This window comes from Brienomyrus brachyistius, chromosome 17 (assembly GCF_023856365.1).
Source record: "Brienomyrus brachyistius isolate T26 chromosome 17, BBRACH_0.4, whole genome shotgun sequence".
NCBI lineage: Eukaryota > Metazoa > Chordata > Actinopteri > Osteoglossiformes > Mormyridae > Brienomyrus > Brienomyrus brachyistius.
The window spans coordinates 23,139,212-23,158,824 of NC_064549.1; the positions used below are offsets into that span (position 1 = coordinate 23,139,212).

The following is a 19,613-nucleotide window of genomic DNA, read 5'->3' on the forward strand; positions in this document are numbered from 1 at the left end:
TTCGTTGCTGCTGACACCCACTAAGCCACACATCCGTCACTTAGCTTTCTGTTTTTTACTTTCTCCTATTACAGTCTTCCATCTCGTTTCAAGAACACCACTCTTTTCCAGTTATATCTTAAACTGTTTAATTTAATCCATGCACCTTTCAGCTGCTTTTCCTGGACAAGGTGCTGCAGGGAAATGGGTCTATCCAGGACAGGACAGGCTGCCGGAGGAAAACAAGCACGTTTAATTTTTAATTAAAAAAATATATTTTGCATTTACCTAACGTGGTAAACAATTTTCAATTCAGTATTAGATTAATAAATTTCCAGTTTTCTAGTGTTTCTTAGATGAAAGGGTTGTTTATTTTTGTTTTTATTATCACAAAAATAAGAATGTTAATAATACTATATTACAATACATGATTATTTTTACTTGTTGCATCTCTGTAGACTACAAGTGCTCCATAATAAATCAAATAACAGAAATCGGACAAGACAGACGATACATGAAAGGAGCGCGGTTAGTTGGAGGGCATCTCGAGCCCATGTTTATGTACGCGGGAACACGCTGGGCCAATCGCAGAACATTGCGCTCGCTGATAGCGGAATAAAACAGGTCAATGAGGTGTTGCTGTACTTCTGAATTTTATAGGTTGCACTGTTTAAACAAAGGTTGGTGTTTGATTGTTAATTATCCGTATTGTATGTATTATATATATACATACATACATCGCATATATATATAGGTGAATAGATACCAAACAAAGTGGGTTGTAACTGTATTTCGCGGGTATAGGGACTATTTCTTTTGTCGGACGCGTTCCTTTTTAAGGTGTCCCTCCGCCCCACGCACACCGCGGTTCAAAAACAGGACATCGGCGCCATTTTGTTGTAGCTACAGATAACGCGGTTAGAAGGCAAAGGCAGGTAGTTTAATTTGTTGTAACTTTGGGGGTCGACGTGTCGGTTGGTCTGTGGGATTCTTGGAAAAAGTTCACGGTTTCGTATCTGGCGCTGTTCCGAAAAGCAACACGTAAAAAATGTCCGGCGGTGTGATTCGAGGCCCTGCTGGGAACAACGACTGCCGAATATACGTGGGGAACCTGCCGCCGGACATCCGCACCAAGGACGTCGAGGACGTGTTTTACAAGTACGGCGCCATTCGGGACATCGACTTGAAAAATCGCCGAGGAGGGCCCCCGTTCGCCTTCGTGGAGTTTGAAGACCCCAGGTAGTCGGCCACCTGCGCAGAACTCCGTAACCAGCCAGCCAGGCCTAGTCGTCCAAGATGGAAGAACAAGTCAAAGTTTCGCTCAGATGCATCTGGATGCACAACGCAGCCGCCGCACCTCTGCACCTTGCAGCTTTTTAAAAACCTATTTATAGCACTATTGCGCTAGTCGACGTATTCGCCGCTTGTTTTAAAGTTACCTTGCTCTTTGTATTGGCTTTATTTACCGACTGCATCCATCGCCATGGTTACAAGTGGTATTTGGGACGGCAGTGTGATTCATGCTGATGGTTATAAAATCAAAGATATGTTCATAGATCCATGTCTGTGTTTTCTTGTGGTAGTTAGTTACCGTAGGCTCCGTGGTGTGTCCAAATGCCAATATTAAAGATGTGGGTAGCATTGGTCTGTAGCGCGGTCGACTGGGTAGGAGGTCCGCGCTGGTTATGATTGCCCGGGTTTCCCTTAGTGTAACACGGTCCCTCACGCTTTCAGAGACGCTGAAGATGCCGTGCACGGGAGAGATGGCTACGACTACGACGGCTATCGCCTGCGCGTCGAGTTTCCAAGGAGTGGGAGGGGTACCGGCAGAGGGGGCATCGGAGGCATAGGTGCCCCCCGGGGACGCTACGGACCCCCTTCCAGACGATCCGAGTACAGAGTAATAGTTTCAGGTAAGGAGCTGCATGTTTGTCTAGGTGCTGTCGGCTGTAATTCCCTCGTTGGATGCAGTCTGCACAATTCTGGAAGATCTGCATCAGGGTGGAATGCCGAAGAATGAGGTGTAACCTGGTTTTGCTTGAGGCGGCCGCAGTGTGACTCCTGGCTTCTCTGCCTGCAGGCCTCCCGCCGAGCGGTAGCTGGCAGGACCTTAAGGATCACATGCGTGAAGCAGGTGATGTATGTTACGCAGACGTTTTCCGCGACGGCACTGGTGTTGTGGAGTTTGTTCGCAAAGAAGACATGACCTACGCTGTCCGAAAGTTGGATAACACTAAGTTCCGGTCACATGAGGTGGGTCTGACGCTGGACTAGTTGGATACGCATGCAGTGAGTTTGTGTGTCTGTTTTGAGGTAAGCGGAGAGTTGGTGCGTGCAATATGAGCAGTGTAAGTGTGGTAATTTTGGGGAGTGGGGTGCTGAGACAGCGGTTGATGTGTGATGGCAGTTTGATTCACCGGAAGCTTGATTTTCCCCCCCACAGGGTGAGACAGCATACATACGTGTGAAGGTGGATGGCCCTCGGAGCCCAAGCTACGGGCAGTCACGCTCACGCAGCCACAGCCGGAGCAGAAGCCGCAGTCGAAGCAACAGTCGCAGCCGGAGCTACTCGCCACGCCGGAGCAGAGGCTCTCCCCGCTACTCGCCCCGGCACAGCCGCTCTCGCTCACGCACCTAGAGTCCGCTGCCGGCCATTTGCCATCCGTTGCTATGTTCGGTGGATCCACATGTTGTAAACAATCTCTTCCTTTTTTTTTTGTTTTAACCCTTTTGTGTTTTTTTTTTTTAAGTTTGTTACGTGTTCTCCCTGTCCCTGCTCTCGTTTGATAGGATAAGGTTTATGGTGCTTATCCCAACCTTTCCTCCCCCCACCCCCCCTTCTTGTTTTGTCCTATTTGGTACATTTTTAATTCAGTCCTCCACCCATTCGATTTATTCCAAGTGAAAGTTGGTCTTATTCCGATTCATGGTGAACTTTTAAGCTGTGATTTCTGTAACTTTGTGGATGGCTACCATGCTTGTTCTGTTTGGGGTGGTGGGAGTTGAATTGCAAAAATGTATTTTATTTTACCCTTTGATGTGTCTTCCTATAGACATCTGACGAAGGATTAAAGAATGCTTTGGAATAAAGGATTGTGAAGCACAGTTCATTCATATTAGGAAAAGCGTAATTGGAGGACGAGGAACAGTCAGATCAATAAAGGAGCCGATGGTATGGCAAGTGCTTCAGTGACCTATTAAATACTTGGCAGTTTATTTTTAAAACAATCTCCTGTATTTGTGTGACAGTATATAACTCATGCTTTGCTGTACTTGTACGTTGCCCCAACACCATGTCATTTGTCCCATTGATCAGTACTGCTAAGTATGCATGTCCTTGTTTGATTGTAGTCATGCTTTGCACCATCAGGCAGGGTTTTAGTTTTAAAAAAAAAAAACAATTAAACGGGAGCATTTTAATCTAGTGCCTGTAGCATTGATGTAGTAAGACCTGAAAAGGCATCAGTTTTCTTAGAGGCTGAATGTCGTTCATGATTTCCTTAAGCTTGTATGAAAGCTGTGACTGCAGCCTTTCTATTAAGCATGTATGTTTACTTGATGACATTGGTCCAGTGTGTTCAAGTTACTTGTGTGGTTTGTCACTGCGTTGCCTGGGAGCCGATCATTGTCTGGCGTTTTCAGATAAAACCTATAACCAGCCGTATGATCTCCTCCTGGACGCACGGTGAGAGATAAGTGGCTGTTTTTGGTTTAGTCCTGACTCTAACTCACCTCCTTTCTTTGATTTTGCTGGAATTTTAAAGGTTTGGATTGGAGGAGTGGCTCACTGGATCCCAATCCTTGGAGCCGGATCCTTGGATCAGTTCATAATCAGGATAGGATAGGGATGGATGGAAGCGTGGAGCGGGATCATTTTACCGGGAACCGTAGGAGTGGATTCCCCCCTCGACAAACCACAAATACGGAGTTGTAAAACAACTTGAAATTGGCCGACTTAAAATTTATTTTTTATTTTCAAGGAGCTGCAAATGTGACAGGATTTGGCTTTTGCTTTTTTGTGTGAGGAGCAAATCGAGGACCAGGAGGCTGGATGAATCTCCTTGGATGGAATACACAATGAGGATGTTGGTAAATCATGGGGAATCAGGATGGGGGGTTGGGGCTTCATTGCTGATTTAGCCTGTAGTTTAACTCTTGGGGTGTGGCTTTTAGTCATGGATAAAATATGATTTGCCTTTTTGCAGGTTTTTTTTTTTTTTTTACCCTTCAATAAAATTTTGAAAGTATATAACAGTGATGGCTTGGGAGTGATTTGTTTACTTACACAATTTCTTGTCAGTTGTGTTTGTTTTGTGGCTGGTGTTTTAGTCACTCCTTATTTATATAGCACTGTTTTAACCACAGTGTTTACAAAGTGCTTTACAGACACTTAGAGGAACAGTAAAAAGCATACACATAGAATGTTTTAGCTTTGTCGTTTCAACAGCTCTGGGCTTTTAACGTACGCAAGTTAGGCGGTTCTTTCAAAATGTATGGACACCACAGTCCAGCTGCACTTTGTATGAAAGACTAACGAACTGTTTATTAATTAACTCAAGCTGTAGCAGGTTGGTATTTCCTCATTAAAGGTTTGCCAGGCTTCCTTTGGTAGAAGATCAAGTGTCTGATCTTTTTGTGGCTCATTAATTGCTTTGCTGGCTGTGAAAGCAATGAAATTGTATGGTGATGCATTTGCTCGCTGTACAAAGCTGCACTGGTGGATTTGCCAGTTCCGCCGTTGTATTTTCCCACCTAAGTACGAATGACAAGTAAATGCGGACGGCGTGTGGGACTTCGCCAGGCACTATGGTTTCTTGTAGAATCGTTTGACTTTTCAAGGCAAGTCCTAACTTCTGATCAGAAAACGTGCCAAAGAAAAGATATTTATACCTGAAAAATAAGATGAGGAATACATGACATTTTATTACTGCAAGCCTGTATCACTGTGTGACAGAAACTACAAATGTGTTTTTTTGTGAAACGACATGTGATATTCTGCAGTGTTGTCTGATGTAGGCACAGTATGCTTGTCATCTGCCTGTCCAATACTAAAGTAATATTTTCTGGTTGGCACAAAGGAACCGAAGATTTGATTTTTGGGGGCTCCTGCGTAAACATCGGGGAATAACGTGATTCCTAGAGACCCCGCCTTTACCCATCCAGGGTAACGAGTCGCTGACTCGGTAAAGGGCTTAACACTTGCATTCTGGCCCTTCTGGTTTAGTGATTCATGCGAATCGGTCAAAAACCTACCAGAGCTCACCGCTTTGCAGGCCATTTCCTCGAAGCTTGGGCTACTTACGGAGGATGAGAAGAAAGAACGCGCACTGCCCGCCGTCCCGTCCCTGGGAGGTCAGCAAGGTGATCGCTCCTCCCTCTCTATCTTTGAGGGCGTGGCCCACATCTACACCAGCCCGCCCCCTTATCCCGGTGCATTGTGGGACGAAATAAGACGCGGCCAGATGGAAGCTAGTGGAAAACGCTCGGGGCATGCGGGGAGAGTCGGTGCTTCAGCCAATGGAAGGCGTCGCGCCGTGCGGCAGTGCGGCGGGGGGGGGCATGCTGAGGGGCGGGGGGAGTGCTTTAACTGGGCAGAAACCCGCAGATCAGCGACGATCAGATCTGTGCATTTAACGGGAGTCTGGTAATCACTTTGTACGAAGGCGGTAAGCGGACGAAGGTGAGCTAGGTGTGGGACTGTGTTGCTGTGGAGTAGGTCGTTAATTATCAGCCAGGGGTGAGCTGGATTGCATTGTGCAGATACGCGTGCTTAAGGTTTTAGTGGTGTATTTTGGTGATCGAAAAGTAGTTTTTTCCCCCACCGTTTTGCAGCGACAAAATAACTGGCGTCGCTGTAATAAATGTAATAGTGAGCTGCTGAGAGTACGTGCCCACGTTAAACGCCCCCTTATGCAATGGCGTTTGCCGTTTATCTTCCTTTCTTTTATAAAGACGCCGTTTTGTAAAGTTGCAATAAAGATCCATAACGTGACACTTTAAGTACTGACGTTTCAACGACCGGCTCATTTGTATGCCACTGGCATGCGCCGTTTTACTCTGATACCTGCTTTATTTCAGTCTGTAAGTGAATTTAGCCCATAGAGAGAATGTAATATTGTATTGGGGGATGAGAGTAATTAAGTGTGCGTCTACTCCAGTTGACGGCTGTGATGCGGATAACCTCGGATGTGCCGGTCCCATTATCGCTGACACATGTTTAGTGCGATGCTCGCTTGCGAACGCCTAGGACGCTCTAGGAATAAACACGCTCCGACTTGCTTACAGGTGGAACTGTGCGTACTAATCGCTGATATGCCTTTGGTTACATTTTTTTTTTGTATAATAAACGCTATTATTAGATGGCTACTTGTAAGCGTATTGATATTTTTCTGAAAATGAATGCACTTCTCCCACCCACCCGAAGCATATGTCAGCTGTGTTAACTTAAGTGACGCGGTAAGGTAGTTAACGCGAAAGTAGTTAGTGCACCACCGGAAGTTCAGTTTACTGCCCCCGGGTCATGTGTTTTAAGCTCTTGCTTAAATACCAGTAAGACTCCTGGTCAGGTGTTTTAAGCGCTCTTATTGGCAAGGCACTGTAAAAGCCAGGATGGCGGTGCTTTTCTTGAACGCCTCCCCCCTCCAATGCCTTAAATTAAGTCTCTCAAAAAAGGCCTGGACTCGGTCCACGCAGTGGTCCTGTGGAGATTTACTAGTGCTGCGGCCCTTGGTGATGTCCAGAGGATGGTGCTCGAATCAGTAGCTGAAGCGTATCCACAGAACATTGATGTGCTTTGAGAGGTTCCATAAAGATCTGTCTGATTATTCACTCTTCTATGGGATAGACTGCCGTAAGTAATCATTCGGCCCTAGTGTTGCTGGATGAATCTTTAAAATCAGATCATGGAGAGGCAGAATGTCAGGTTTGTGGGGGAGGGGGTTGTGTGGTGTGAGATTTGCCTCCTGCACCATGGTTACAAATCATCATATTAATGGATTGGCTTAGCGCCTCCATTCTGTGACCAAGGACAGTGGTGTTAACTGGTAGCCTGTGTGTGATAAGAGGGCCAGTTTGCATGCAATTGCAAAACAAAGGCCCTGAGTGGCTTTTGAACTTGTGGGAAAGGTCATCATTGGGACCATCCGTGATGTAACCGTGTTGAGTAACTGTTCATATCTTGGCAGAACCATATTTTGTATATTTGTGAGTAAAATTGCTGCCAGTGTTAAGGCGAACCAGGCTTCTGTATCCCAGTAGAGCAGAATGAACAAGTCTTCATGCCTAAATGGTGTTCAGGTTGCTATGAGCCCTGCCTGGTGTTTTCTTAGTGGCTATTAATACATATTGTCATGATTGGCGAGGTGCTGAAGAAAATATAACTTGGTCTTGGCAACAGTCTTCCAGCTGTTTGCACTGAATGCTTATGAAGGTTTTTATAAAGAGACCTCAACAGATTGTCAAAGGTATATTTGCTCCTACTATATTTGTTTGGAGCTGCTGGGTCTGTGATATGCTCGCATGCTTCAGTTAGACAGACTGAGAAATGGAAGGAATTTCAGCCTATTAGAGGAGCCGCATTTTGCTGGCTGGAGATGGACTCTGGGCACAGGAGGCCGGGGTCTCACTTGTCCGTCTGAGCGTAACTTGACTGAGGTGTCTTTGCGGATCCTCCCTGGCGTAGCAGACAAGATGACTGACAGGAAGGCGGTGATCAAGAATGCTGACATGTCTGAGGACATGCAGCAAGATGCTGTGGACTGTGCCACCCAGGCCATGGAGAAGTACAACATCGAGAAGGACATCGCTGCTTACATCAAGAAGGTAAGGCTGAGGCTGGTACCTCAGAGGCTAATGGACCTGATCCTGGGCCCCCTAGTGGCGGTTAGGGGTAACAGCAAAGAGATGGGTCTGGATGTTTGACCTCTGGTTTTGGCTTTTCCAAATTTTTTATTTTGAGGTTTGTGTGCTGGTAGATGAAGCTGTCGGGTGAGGACTTGCATTTACCACAGATAAATTTTATACAACAGATGTTTTCCCCCCAGGAATGGTGTGAGCATGTCTTAGGGATTTTAACTGTCATCAAATGACATTGGCACCTATATGCCTGAGTTAAATTTTTATGCAAGTCCAGCCTTGCGTGGTACATTAAACATGCACCAAGCTGTTGTCCAGTCTGTCGTAATGGCCGATTGTGTAAAACATTGCTGGGGTACTTTTTTTTTTGTTTTGTAAATGTTCGTTCAAACCTCTTGTTCATATACATCAGGAGTTCGACAAGAAGTACAACCCCACGTGGCACTGCATTGTGGGTCGGAACTTCGGAAGCTACGTTACCCACGAGACCAAGCACTTCATCTACTTTTACCTGGGGCAGGTGGCCATCCTGCTCTTCAAGTCTGGCTGAGTGCCCCCACCCCCCCGGCAGCTGCTGGACTGTAACGCGCTGATGGCTCACCAATGCCCCCCCCCCCGCACAAAAGAAAAGACTAACTGTGGGCAGTTGCATGGACTGTATATAAAACTAAATGTGAATGTTGAAGTAAACATCCTATAGTTGGCTGGGAAAAATACACTTTTGTTCATGCTGTAGTATTAACTATATTGCACTCTTGCTTTCAGGTGGCCTTTTTGAGTAATAAAGAGTCATTCTGTGGTAACTATGGCGGGATTGTGGTACTGTGTCCACTTGCAGTTCAGGGTGGACCGCTGGACCTTTTTATAGGGTCACTTGTTAAAATGCTCACATGCATTCAAAATGGCTTCCTGTGTGTCCTGTAATCTCATACCCAGAATTCTATCATGATGCTGCATAAACGTCTGAGATGGGAGATCGCCCTGCGGTGCTGGGTCTTTTATTTAAATTCCCAATTATTAACCCCTAGGCTAATTTTTAGGTACGGGGTGTTTGTACAGTAGCGTACCAGTCACACACAGTCGAGTATTTATTATGGGATAAGCTATTAAAATAGATATTAATGGTCGAGAAGTAGTTGACAGGTTCCAGTGCTATGCCATGCTTTTACAATTTTGCACATTGATGAGGGACTGGCGCCTATTTAATGTCTGCCTGTTGGGGAATCTAGTTTTTGAGAAATATTAAGGGTAGAATACATGCGTTTTAATGTAACGGGTGCTAAACTTGAAGACACGTAGATTGCTGTTGCGGTCGCCTCCGCAAATTCTTTTCTGTCCCCATTTGTGCACATTTCTGGGTCCAGCTGATGGTCTTTGTATCCCACTAGGGTTGTTAATGTTTGTCTGTACACTTTGTATGTGCCTCACATTTCTGTTCCAGGATTTGTTGCATTTCACTTTTTAAAAAATTTTTTTTTTTTTTTTTGGTGTGACGGGGAAGCGTGTAAGAACGTGTCATGAGTCTCGTTCATTAAAGATGTCTGGTCACGGTGAAAGCTATTGGGTGTTTTTTGGGTAAGACGCCCGCACGGTAAACCTCGATAACCTTATATCAAACAGATTAGCGCCAGTATACCTGCACAGCGATCGAAGGTGGGTTAAACTGCCATTCCCCACCACACTCGGCGTTTCTGCAGCCTCTTTGAATATTTCAGGAACGATTGCCCGATGTTACTCAGCGACACCGGATCGTCCGCTCACGGAGCATTTGACATCCGGTATCAGGTGCGTTAAGTGTCTAATCTGGTCCTGGTAATAAACCACCATGGCATTGAAAGCAAGCCAAAAGCTAGTATGTCCTGCAAGTATGGTCCTGACGACAGCTGGGTAAAACGAGAATAAATGTTGGGCAGACTTGGGGGTTTGGAGACAGCCGGTGCGGGATGTTCCGTGGAGATTCATTGTTTTATGGTATAGAAAGACTCGCTACTGTGGATAAACCGCTACCAGGATGCCATCATGGGGCAAACGTGGATTTATTAGGCGGGCACCAGTTCCAATTGGGGACTGTGGCGAAACAATCATATTTTTTGGGGAATCCCTTAACACTTATGAAGGTGGTCCTAGGACGATTATATCAAATCATTAATGACTGGTTGCATTTGGTCTGTCTGTTACTGGGGCAGACGATCCGTTTGATGGGCACTGTCCACGGGTTGCTCCGCCGCCGTAGTACTATAATGTGCGTAAGTTTCTGATAAGCGCACAGAAATCATACTTTGTTTTGCCAAACTGAAGTGTGTTTTCTGTCATGGAAATATTCCACAAAAGTAGGCAACTGCCGATAGGGCTTTATGTGAGCAGCTGTGTTGAATCCTGAATGAACTATTTGCACAATTACAGAAGGTTAGATCACTCAGGTGAGTCTCGCACTATAGCTGATTTTGGAAGGCTAGGTGTTTCTTTGTAGTGACAATCAACCATAATGCCCATCATTTAAATGAAAATTAACATTAATACGCTCTCTAATTGGCGTCTCTGAAGATGACGGACGCGTACATGCTATCTATTAATTTCGTGCTCCACATTTTTTGACCTTTATGCATCCATGCCGCTTGTGGGTGTTCCGCGGTGGACTGAGCGCCGAAGGCCCCTGGTCGTAGATGTAGTTGCGTGCCCACTGCGACACCTGGTGGCCATGGATAGCACATTATCCGTCGCCCCTCCGTGGCTTTAGTTAGTATTAAAATATGGCCACAAGATGCCGCTATAGTAATTTCTAAACATATTTCTTTTTTTCTGCAGCGAACAAATTTGTGAATTGGTGAATCGGGGGGAAATCTAGCTTCATTGATTTTGAATTCAATACATTTAAATTGTATAAATACTAATAAATATTTGTAAACCACTGACTCTTGTGTTAAAATGATATAACTCCAATTGCATGCAAGACCACCCGCAACAATAATTGTAGTATATTTTGTGTATGCAGTAAGTGTTAACGTTCCGTTTTGGAGTTACGGCAAGGTGTCCTTATCTTTCTGTTCGCCGCACCAGGTAGAATTTCCCATACATGTGATCACATTTACGACGTGATTTCTTTCTAAAGTTTGAAGTCTTTAAACTGCTTATTGTCCCTAACGCCATTTCATTCTGAAAATCCTTGTCAAAGCTGCACTTATCTCTGCATTTTCAAAGTGGAATTAATAAAATATATGTGCTGACATTTATGTATTTCATTCTTCACGGAAAGCGCTGGAGGTGCAGTAATACTTGCATTTTTATATAATATCATAAACACACAGAAGGTGTGAGCTAAATCTGGTTGTAAACACAGCAGTTATATGTTGTTCTGTACCAATAAAAGTATTGTGCAAGCGAATGTTTAGCGAGAGAAGCATTTCTAGCTTCCTGTGTGCTGAAGGCCTGTGGGAGGTGTCAGCCAGGGGGTGGGGGAGAGTGAACTATGTACACAGTGGGCCACCTGGGTTTGATGCTGTGGTGTCCTTTCCACCTTGGTCTCCCCAAAGTCAGGCCCTGGAGCCCCAGTTCCCAGAGTGTGGTGTGACATGGCACCAAGTCAGGGACCTGTACTCACCCCCCCACAACAGGGGTTACGAAACTTAACACTCGAAGGTATGAGGGAGCCAACTGGTGCTGAATTCTCTGTCCTGTTATATTGTGTCTTTTTAATTATTTCACCTAACAAATTGCAAATGACACATGCTTACACCTACCTGTCTAAATATATAACTTTCACAATTATCCATTCAACTGTGAGTCCCTGCTTGAGATAACCGGTTTAGTAGCTCATTCAAATGTGTTCCTTCTAAGTTCTTAAGGTAGCGATACACTTTTTGAGCAATGCTGCTGTACAATTGCCAAGCAGGTGAGACAAAAGGTAACTTGTCTGGATCTGGATAACTGCAAGAAGTTGCCCACTACCAGTCGAAGTTTTTCAGATAGAAATTTATTGCCCAATATGAATGGGAAAATGTCCAAGCCGCACTGGTCAGTGACATTGCTCAAAAAGTTGCCCCGTGTATCGTCTCCTAATCATTACGCCCCCTGTTGTTTTGCTTGATTCATCTCATATATCCCAAGCTCGGTTGAGGGACCATGAACAATGTCATCAGGGGCTGAGAGTTCATGGTGCACCGTTGAAGGTCGTATCCATGACCATGGCTCAGTTTGAATTTGCACAAAGGTGAGCTGGAGCGGCTGCTTTCGGTGTCCTTATCAAGATCTCGGAAGGGAAATCGAACACGGCAGCAGTTAATACAGGAAACAAGGAAATGAGAGGGGGCATCACCTGCAGCTGGACAGGGATTCCCCAAAACCAGCATGGAGTTAAAGATTATCCCAAGGTTTCTATTAATACCGTTTTATCGGTGAGAGGCCTCCGAGTCATGCTGGATGCTCTCACCTGTGGTTAGCCAGACACCTATTTCTTTCAGATTTTGTAACCGAGGCAGAGTGTTGTTACTGGGGTTTGGAGCCGGTCTCACAGACAGGGGTCCGAGCGAGCGGCTTGCTGACATGCAGCTGAGTGGACAGCTTGTAAATGGGCAGCCAAGTGGACAGCTCGCAGACGGATGGCGAAGTGGGTGGTCTGCAGATGGGTGGGCAGTCCGTTGATGGGCGGTCTGCAGACGGGCGGGTGGCTTGCAGACGGGCGGCCTGTTGGGCGGTCTCCAGATGAGCAGCCGGGATCGCGGCTCACAGATGGGCGGTTCACGTATGGGCAGTCTGTAGATGGGTGGTCTGCAGATGGGCGGTCTGCAGATGGGTGGCTGGGTGGGTGGCTCTCAGAAGGGCAGCCGGGTGTGCGGTCTGCAGATGGGTGGTCCACACATGGGCAGGCTGCAGATGGGCGGCTGGGTGGGGAGCCTGCAGATGGGCGGTCTGCAGATGGGCGGTCTGCAAATGGGTGGCTGGGTGGGTGGCTCTCAGACGGGCGGCTGGGTGTGCGGTCTGCAGATGGGCAGTCCACAGATATGCAGCCTGCAGACGGGTGTCTGGGTGGGCAGCTCGCAGACTGGCAGCTGGGTGGGCAGTCTGCAGATGGGCGGTCCACAGATGGGTGGTTGGGTGGGCAGCCTGCAGACGGGCAGCTCGGTGGGCGGCTCGCAGACAGGCAGCCGTTTGTGCAGTCTGCAGATGGGCGGCCTGCAGATACAGGCGGCTGGGTGGGCGGCTCACAGCGGCTTGCAGACAGGTAGCCAAGCCAGCGACTCACAGACGGCTGGCCGAACAAGTGCCTTGCAGACAGGTGGCCGAGCCAGCAACTAACAGAAAGGATTTTGTGGCTGAATGTCAGACATTGCTCGGGGCCTTTACAGCCCTGACCCGCCTGGGGCGTCTGCTGAGGGTTTCACTTTCAGGTCAGGCTGTCCTTGCACCTGGGACAGCAGTGGGCATTATGGGGGGGGGGTGTTTAGCCCTCTGTGGGTCACGGCTGAGCTATTATACCCACACTAATGGTTTTCCTCAAACAAGGTGGGGCAGTTCGGCAGCTCCTCTCATGTTCAGAACACGGAAATGCTTTTGGACCAGCTCGCCTCAGGGGCCCTGTTTTGGGGGCCCTGTTTTGGGGGCCCTGTTTCGCGAAGTGACAGAACCCCCCCCCCCCCCCCCCCCGATCCAGTTATCGTCAAAGCAAATAATGCTAATGTTCTTGAATAGAAGGTGATCCTGGGAAGCTAACTGGTTAACAGAAGTAGGATGACCCCCCCCCCCCCCCCCCCCCACGGCGGAAAAGGTAGCTGTTTCATTATCGGGATTTTTCCTCCAATGACAGTAGGAACATGGTCTGTGATGGGGCTGGATGTCTGGGTGCATAGACCTTTGCTGTGTGAGTGTGACCTTGCCGGTATGTAGCGTGTTGGACAGCCTCAGAATTAGAAAGCACTGTTTGTGTGCATAATTGTGTTACATATGCACACCTCAGCCAGGGTTAATTGCCCTCAATTCCCCACCCCTCCCCCATCCTCACATACACATACGCTCACAGTATCTCAGCCAAGCTTTATTGTTCATGGTCTTGTGAGCCAAACCAGTTTTTTTGCTTCCCAGTAAGTGAATGTCAAGGTTAAGGCAGTAACCCTGTCACTGGGCTTTGGTTTATGGGATTTTCGCGATTATGGGAGTTTCTCGTGGTCCTCCTTTGATTCAGGACGGCTTCTGGAAAGCCGTAGCCCCCCTGGTGCGGCTGACGGCCCTCGAGCCGCGATGGCTAGCAGGGTGCACCTCACCACGTAATGCACGATGAAGCTTGAACAGGCGTGGAATGCGAGCTCCTTGCACAACCTGGCGTTTGGCGTCTCGGGTGAGTGGCTGCCCCCCCAACCCCCGCAGGCCGGCCTTATCTGAGGCAGCATCCAGACTGTGTAGGCATGTGATGTTGAGCAACAAATCCATAAAGTGGCACCGTGCCGTTTGGGTCTCAAGGAGTCAGAGCTGAGGTCTGTCTCACGGTGAAGGGCGTGCAAGTCAGGACTCGGGTGTGTCTGCACTGGTTTTAGAAAGCTTGGCCAATCCGAGGGCTCCCCTTACTCTGCAAAAATCTGCACGTCGTACATTTATGAGGATAAAGCTTGTACAATTTGAAATTGGTCCGCCCCTCCTCTTGGTACATGGGTAGGGAAGGGTAGGGGTCATGGCAGGTCTCCGTGGAGATGAGAGACACCTGCAGATCTTATACAGTGCTTAGGGCTTTCGTAAATGACATCATTTTTTTTGCCTGAGGAACTTCTAAGATCACCTCGAACCTCCTCCAAGGTCAGGAATGGAGCCGGGACAGCTGGTATCCTGGTCCACTTGGAGCTCCGGGCAGCAGACGGGCAGAGGGACACCCCCGCTGTGACCATTCACATCCCCACCCCCCAAAACAGGATGCCCCCCACTGTTGAAGGTAACGTGATTTTAGGGATGGTCAGAGGAGCGTAGTGAGTGCGATGAGGCGCTGACCTGCTCTCTGGAACAGGGGGCTCGGGGTCAATGGCCTGCCCACTTCACCAGCTCACTGTCACCTATTGCTGGATCGGCCTGTCCAGGAGGACGGCCCACTTCCCCCGAACTGTGGGGCATACCCACTACTCCATGTCAGCTTTCCAGTGTGATCGGCTGCTCCATGTCGGCTTTCCAGTGTGGTCGGCCATTCCATGTCAGCTCTCCAGTGTGATTGGCAGCTCTACATCGGGTCTCCTGTGTAATCGGCTACTACGTCGGCTTTCCAGTGTGGTCGGCCATTCCATGTCAGCTCTCCAGTGTGATTGGCAGCTCTACATCGGCTCTCCTGTGTGATCGGCTACTACATGTAGGCCCTCCAGTGTGATCGGCTACTCCATGTCAGCTCTCCAGTGTGATCAGCTGCTCCATGTCGGCTCTCCAGTGTGATCGGCTGCTCTATGTTGGCTCTCCAGTATGATCAGCTGCTCTATGTTGGCTCTCCAGTGTGATCACCTGCTCTATGTTGGCTCTCCAGTGTGATCGGCAGCTCCACATCGGCCCTCCAGTGTGATCGGCCGCTGCATGTCGGCCCTCCAGTGTGATCGGCTGCTATATGTCAGCTCTCCAGTGTGGTCGGCCGCTGCATGTTGGCTCTCCAGTGTGATTGCAGCCTTATCCAGCCCCCCCCCCCACCCCCCTTCACCCCAACCTTCCACAGAGGCAGCAAAGAACAATGTAACAGGAAGTATACAGAACAGAGCTTTACCTGAACTGAAGTTGCATGCCGTAACTTTAAGCTTATAATTAACAGGCGGTGTTTTTAAATAGGTACAGCTGACGAACACAATCCAGACTGAGAACTTTCCAGAACTGATTAAGTCACAGATAATAGCTAAAACAAATTAAACAGCACCTTTAAATACCCAGCGGCTAGCATTTGATCTGCTAGCATTTGATCTGCTAGCATTTGATCTGCTAGCATTTGATCTGTCAGGATGTGCTGTAGTTGATGAGGGCTCATGTCGTTAACCGCTGAGCACGGGCTAATTCCGGGGAGGGCGCTGGCATGGCATGAGGGCGACAGTGCCTTTGGCTGGGCCCACCCTCGCACAGAGCGGGCTGCAGCTAATGGGGAAATGTGCTGATTCCTCACTCAGGCTGTAATTCATTAACACATCTCAAAAAAATATACATCTGAAGATAACCAGCTACTGTCACTGAATAAATTGCTGACAGATGAATAATCTTGGCACTAACGGACAGCATTCCTACTGTCACTTTTTACACTTGCCGGTTTTTACAGCCAAAATAAAAAGGTCTCAAAAGTCGGTGTAGGAACAGAACTGCTAGCGCCGGTCTGTAGGCTTTTGAGGCCTGAGGGGTTCTTCTGGGTCACCCAGATGGCAGACCGTAGAGTTACCACCCATCCTCTATTTTACAGCACTGTCCTGTATTGAAAACAAAATGCTGTGTCCCATTTTAAACTAATATGGCACATGATTTGCCCCATATTTTTGTTTCTGGACTGAAATACAGTTTTAACTGGACCACATGATCGTTATGATCGTTAGCAGTGACAGGTGGCCCAAGTGATGTGTGATGGCAATGTGTGTGGGCAGTGTGCAGACACAGTATGGGCACTGTGCGGCTGCTGTACGGGCGCGGTGCGTGTGGTGTGTGGGCACGGCGTGGGCACTGTGTGGGTGTTGTATTGGTTCTGTGCGGCTGCTGTATGAGCACTGGGTGTGCAGGCACAGTGTGGGCATGGTGTGAGTACTGTGTAGGTGCTGTGCGAGCACTGTGCAGACACTATATCAGCACTGTACAGGCAGCGTGTGGGCACAGTGTGGGCATGGTGTGAGTACTGTGTAGGTGCTGTGCGAGCACTGTGCAGACACTATATCAGCACTGTACAGAAAGTGTGTGGGCGCAGTGCTGGCACTATGCAGGTGCTGTGCGGGCAGTGTGCAAGTGTTGTATGGGTGCTGTGCGTGTGGTGTGTGGGCATGGTGTGGATGCTGAATTGGTGCTGTGTGGCTGCTGTATGGGTGCCTTCAGAAATGTCTCCTCTGCCCTCCCTCACTGAACACTTGGCACAACCCACTTCATTTAGGCCTCAGGGTCTGAGGCACTGAACCTGGAGACTGGCATCCCATCACGGCTGGACCCCAGCAATTAGACAACTTCCATCACACGTTTGAGGGGAAAAGTTGACCATGGTCTCGATAATCTCCATCTTGTTTTCCCCGTCACCCTATTTGCATGTTCCTGATTTCGCTAATTGTAGGCTGCTTAGCATTTTCTGGTAAATAATAATTTTTGTTCACTTTCATACCAACAGGAAGTATTTTCTATCTCTCTACCCGCTTCCCATTTTCAATTTCTCTGTTTCATGGTACCATGACCAGCTATGATGTGCCCAAAATGTACACGTGTCATCCAGGGTCATATAAATTAACTGGATTTTCGTTAGCACTGACTGCTAATGTTGCCATTATTAATTTGATTACTGCATGTGACGCTTTAATCAAAAGTGTGTTATGAATTTGAACCTGAATCCCTTCTGCTGTGTATACCACTGATGATGGCAAGTTGGTAGCAATGCTACGTGGGTAATTACGTTATCTCTGTACCATGGAGCCAAATCCTCAGGTGCATTATGGCCGCCTTACCAGGAAATGGATTGTGATACGAAAATACCGTGATGCGTAATGCACCATGAATTTGTCACTTTTGGTACGTCCAAAAGGCTCAGTGGGGTCCCCTCACTGCAGAGGGCTTTCACTGTAGGATCTTCACAGGAAAGGTTGCCTCACCCGCCTTGGTCCAGTTTGGGACCTGAATTGTGAGCCCAGAGGAGGGGCCTCTCAGCCAGTGCAGATGGGGGGGGGGGCTTGAACACATTTGATCCTGGTTCATTACCTGCCAAAATGCATCAGTATTTGTAGCCCCCAGAAGATTCTTCAGCTGCATAATTTGAACCTAATAATGGGTCCAGTGATATCAACATGACTGTCTGCCTGGGGGGTCCAGGGCACATTCAGCTCCGGATGATGTCTTCTAAATTTGTCCTGGTATGTTTCTAAGTTAACTAAACTTTTTCTTCGGAACACTTTCGTAACCCGCCGTAAACGTGGGGCGTGTGTTTTTCTTTTTCTGTTTTCTTTTCCGCACTGTGTTCCAGTGCCCAGGCGCTTGGCCCCACTGCGTGACTGTGCATTAATGAGGCCTCTCTGGTCCTGGGGCCGAATCCCCCACCAAGTCAAGCAGATAATTGCCTTTGCATTTTTAATGGAGAAGGAGACAAGGGCAGAAGTGGTGGTGGGGGGGGGGGGTGGACTTAAAACTCAGAGTCACATGCCGCTGACCCCTCCCCTCAAAAAACACCTTGACCTCCGCCAAATGGAAAGGCTCCGCTGATCCCTGTTCATTGGCTGTATACCTGTGTTCTGACTGCTGGGAGGAGGGGGGGTTGATTGTTGGGGGGGGGGTAGTCATTTTCTAGTCAGGACACCTGTGCTGGGCGCAGTTCTGGGAGAATGAGCTCCTAGCAAGCCCAGCGCCTCCCCCGTGTGCCCCCCTCCCACGTCCCTTTTCCCTGGCGATGTGGCCTCCTGTCCTCCAGGAAATTAGATGTTAACGATGAGGGCCTCTCCTGCTTATTGGGCTTTGGAGAAACCCTGGGCGTTGCAGGAGTCCGGCTCTCTCTGGGGCACCGCACTCCCACACGCACCACGTGTTCCCTACTCGCACTCTGCAGGCCCATCCCAGTTTCGGTATTTTACCATATTGTGGTAAGAACTCTGCCCCAAATAACAGTGGCCATTGTTTTGTAGGTAATAAACCAGGCTTTGTTTCCTGGTGTGCGGATTGTGTCTAATGCTTGGTCGTTCCACATGATTGCCAGTGTGGCTCTTTGCCTTTATCTAAATGTCATATTTTCAAACTGAAGCTCAGAAGCCGTATGAACCTGACAGGAGCCTTTTTTGTCACCACATGAAAGGAGACTGACAGAAACTGAGAAGGAGATATTTACACTAAGAGCAGAAAAATACTGGCAGTTTGAGGGCCACCTAAATTCCACCATAGGATTCCAAAACAAAACCGAAGCGATGTTTCCTACTTATAGGGTCCTGGGGTCAGGGACGGATTATGGGTTGTGTGGCCCCTGGGCAAAACATTCGCGAGGGCCCCTCCCCCCCCACCACCACCACCACCACCACAACCACCACAATTCAAGGGCCCTTGGCAGCCAAACGCCCTCCCTATAGGGTCAGGGGCCCTTGTAGGCAGAGGATCAAAGAATGTAGGCCCTCTAAAATAGACAAACGAAAATACATTGTTGATAAGCGTTGCAAATTGTTTTGGGCTAGGGGCCCCATGGGCCCCCTGCACCCCAAGGGCCCCTGGGCAGCGGCCCCGCTGGCCCGGTCCGTAATCCGTCCCTGCCTGGGGTGTCAGAGAGGAAGAGTCGCCGGCTCCCTGAGAGGGGAAGTGTACGGTCGTATGACTTCATGCAAAAACAACAGACACATGGGCAGCTGCTGCATGTGACCCAGCATCAGAAAAGATGGAGTAGCTTTGGTGTACGAAAAAAAAAAAATTAAACAAAAGCTCATTCAGCTGAAGCTCATTAAGTGCGGAGAGCCTTTTGGTGTGCTTATGTTTGCCGGCTTCCCATAGCAGGACTGTAAGGCATGTTTACCGAGCTATCAGGCCCAGAGGGTAATGGATGGGCTGCAATCTCAGCTTTCTTACGTATTTGTGGAGTTTTCGCATGAGGAAGATTTATTTCTCAAAGTGCCGCACCTTATGTTGCCTTCCGAGCA

The 19,613-nt window shown here is 48.1% G+C and overlaps 2 protein-coding genes across 4 annotated transcripts; both read left to right on the plus strand.

Annotated features, from left to right (window-relative positions):
- The first annotated feature begins 813 nt into the window (after nucleotides 1–813).
- srsf1a (serine and arginine rich splicing factor 1a) lies at nucleotides 814–3,407 on the plus strand. Its single transcript, XM_048980934.1, has 4 exons — nucleotides 814–1,218; nucleotides 1,714–1,892; nucleotides 2,060–2,232; nucleotides 2,423–3,407. The coding sequence occupies exons 1-4, from the start codon at nucleotides 1,028–1,030 to the stop codon at nucleotides 2,615–2,617; spliced, it is 738 nt and encodes a 245-aa protein (XP_048836891.1). The 5' UTR covers nucleotides 814–1,027; the 3' UTR covers nucleotides 2,618–3,407.
- Nucleotides 3,408–5,516: 2,109 nt separating this feature from the next.
- Nucleotides 5,517–11,059, plus strand: dynll2a (dynein, light chain, LC8-type 2a). Of its 3 annotated transcripts, none has more exons than XM_048981772.1 (3): nucleotides 5,517–5,659; nucleotides 7,661–7,800; nucleotides 8,246–11,059. In XM_048981772.1, exons 2-3 carry the CDS (start codon nucleotides 7,669–7,671, stop codon nucleotides 8,381–8,383), a joined length of 270 nt encoding a protein of 89 aa, XP_048837729.1. In that variant the 5' UTR covers nucleotides 5,517–5,659; nucleotides 7,661–7,668; the 3' UTR covers nucleotides 8,384–11,059. The 3 variants fall into 3 exon arrangements, with proteins under 3 accessions (XP_048837729.1, XP_048837730.1, XP_048837728.1); XM_048981773.1 differs by having other exon boundaries at nucleotides 5,538–5,659; nucleotides 7,664–7,800; XM_048981771.1 differs by lacking the exon at nucleotides 5,517–5,659 and adding an exon at nucleotides 5,679–6,829.
- The last annotated feature ends 8,554 nt before the right edge of the window (nucleotides 11,060–19,613 follow it).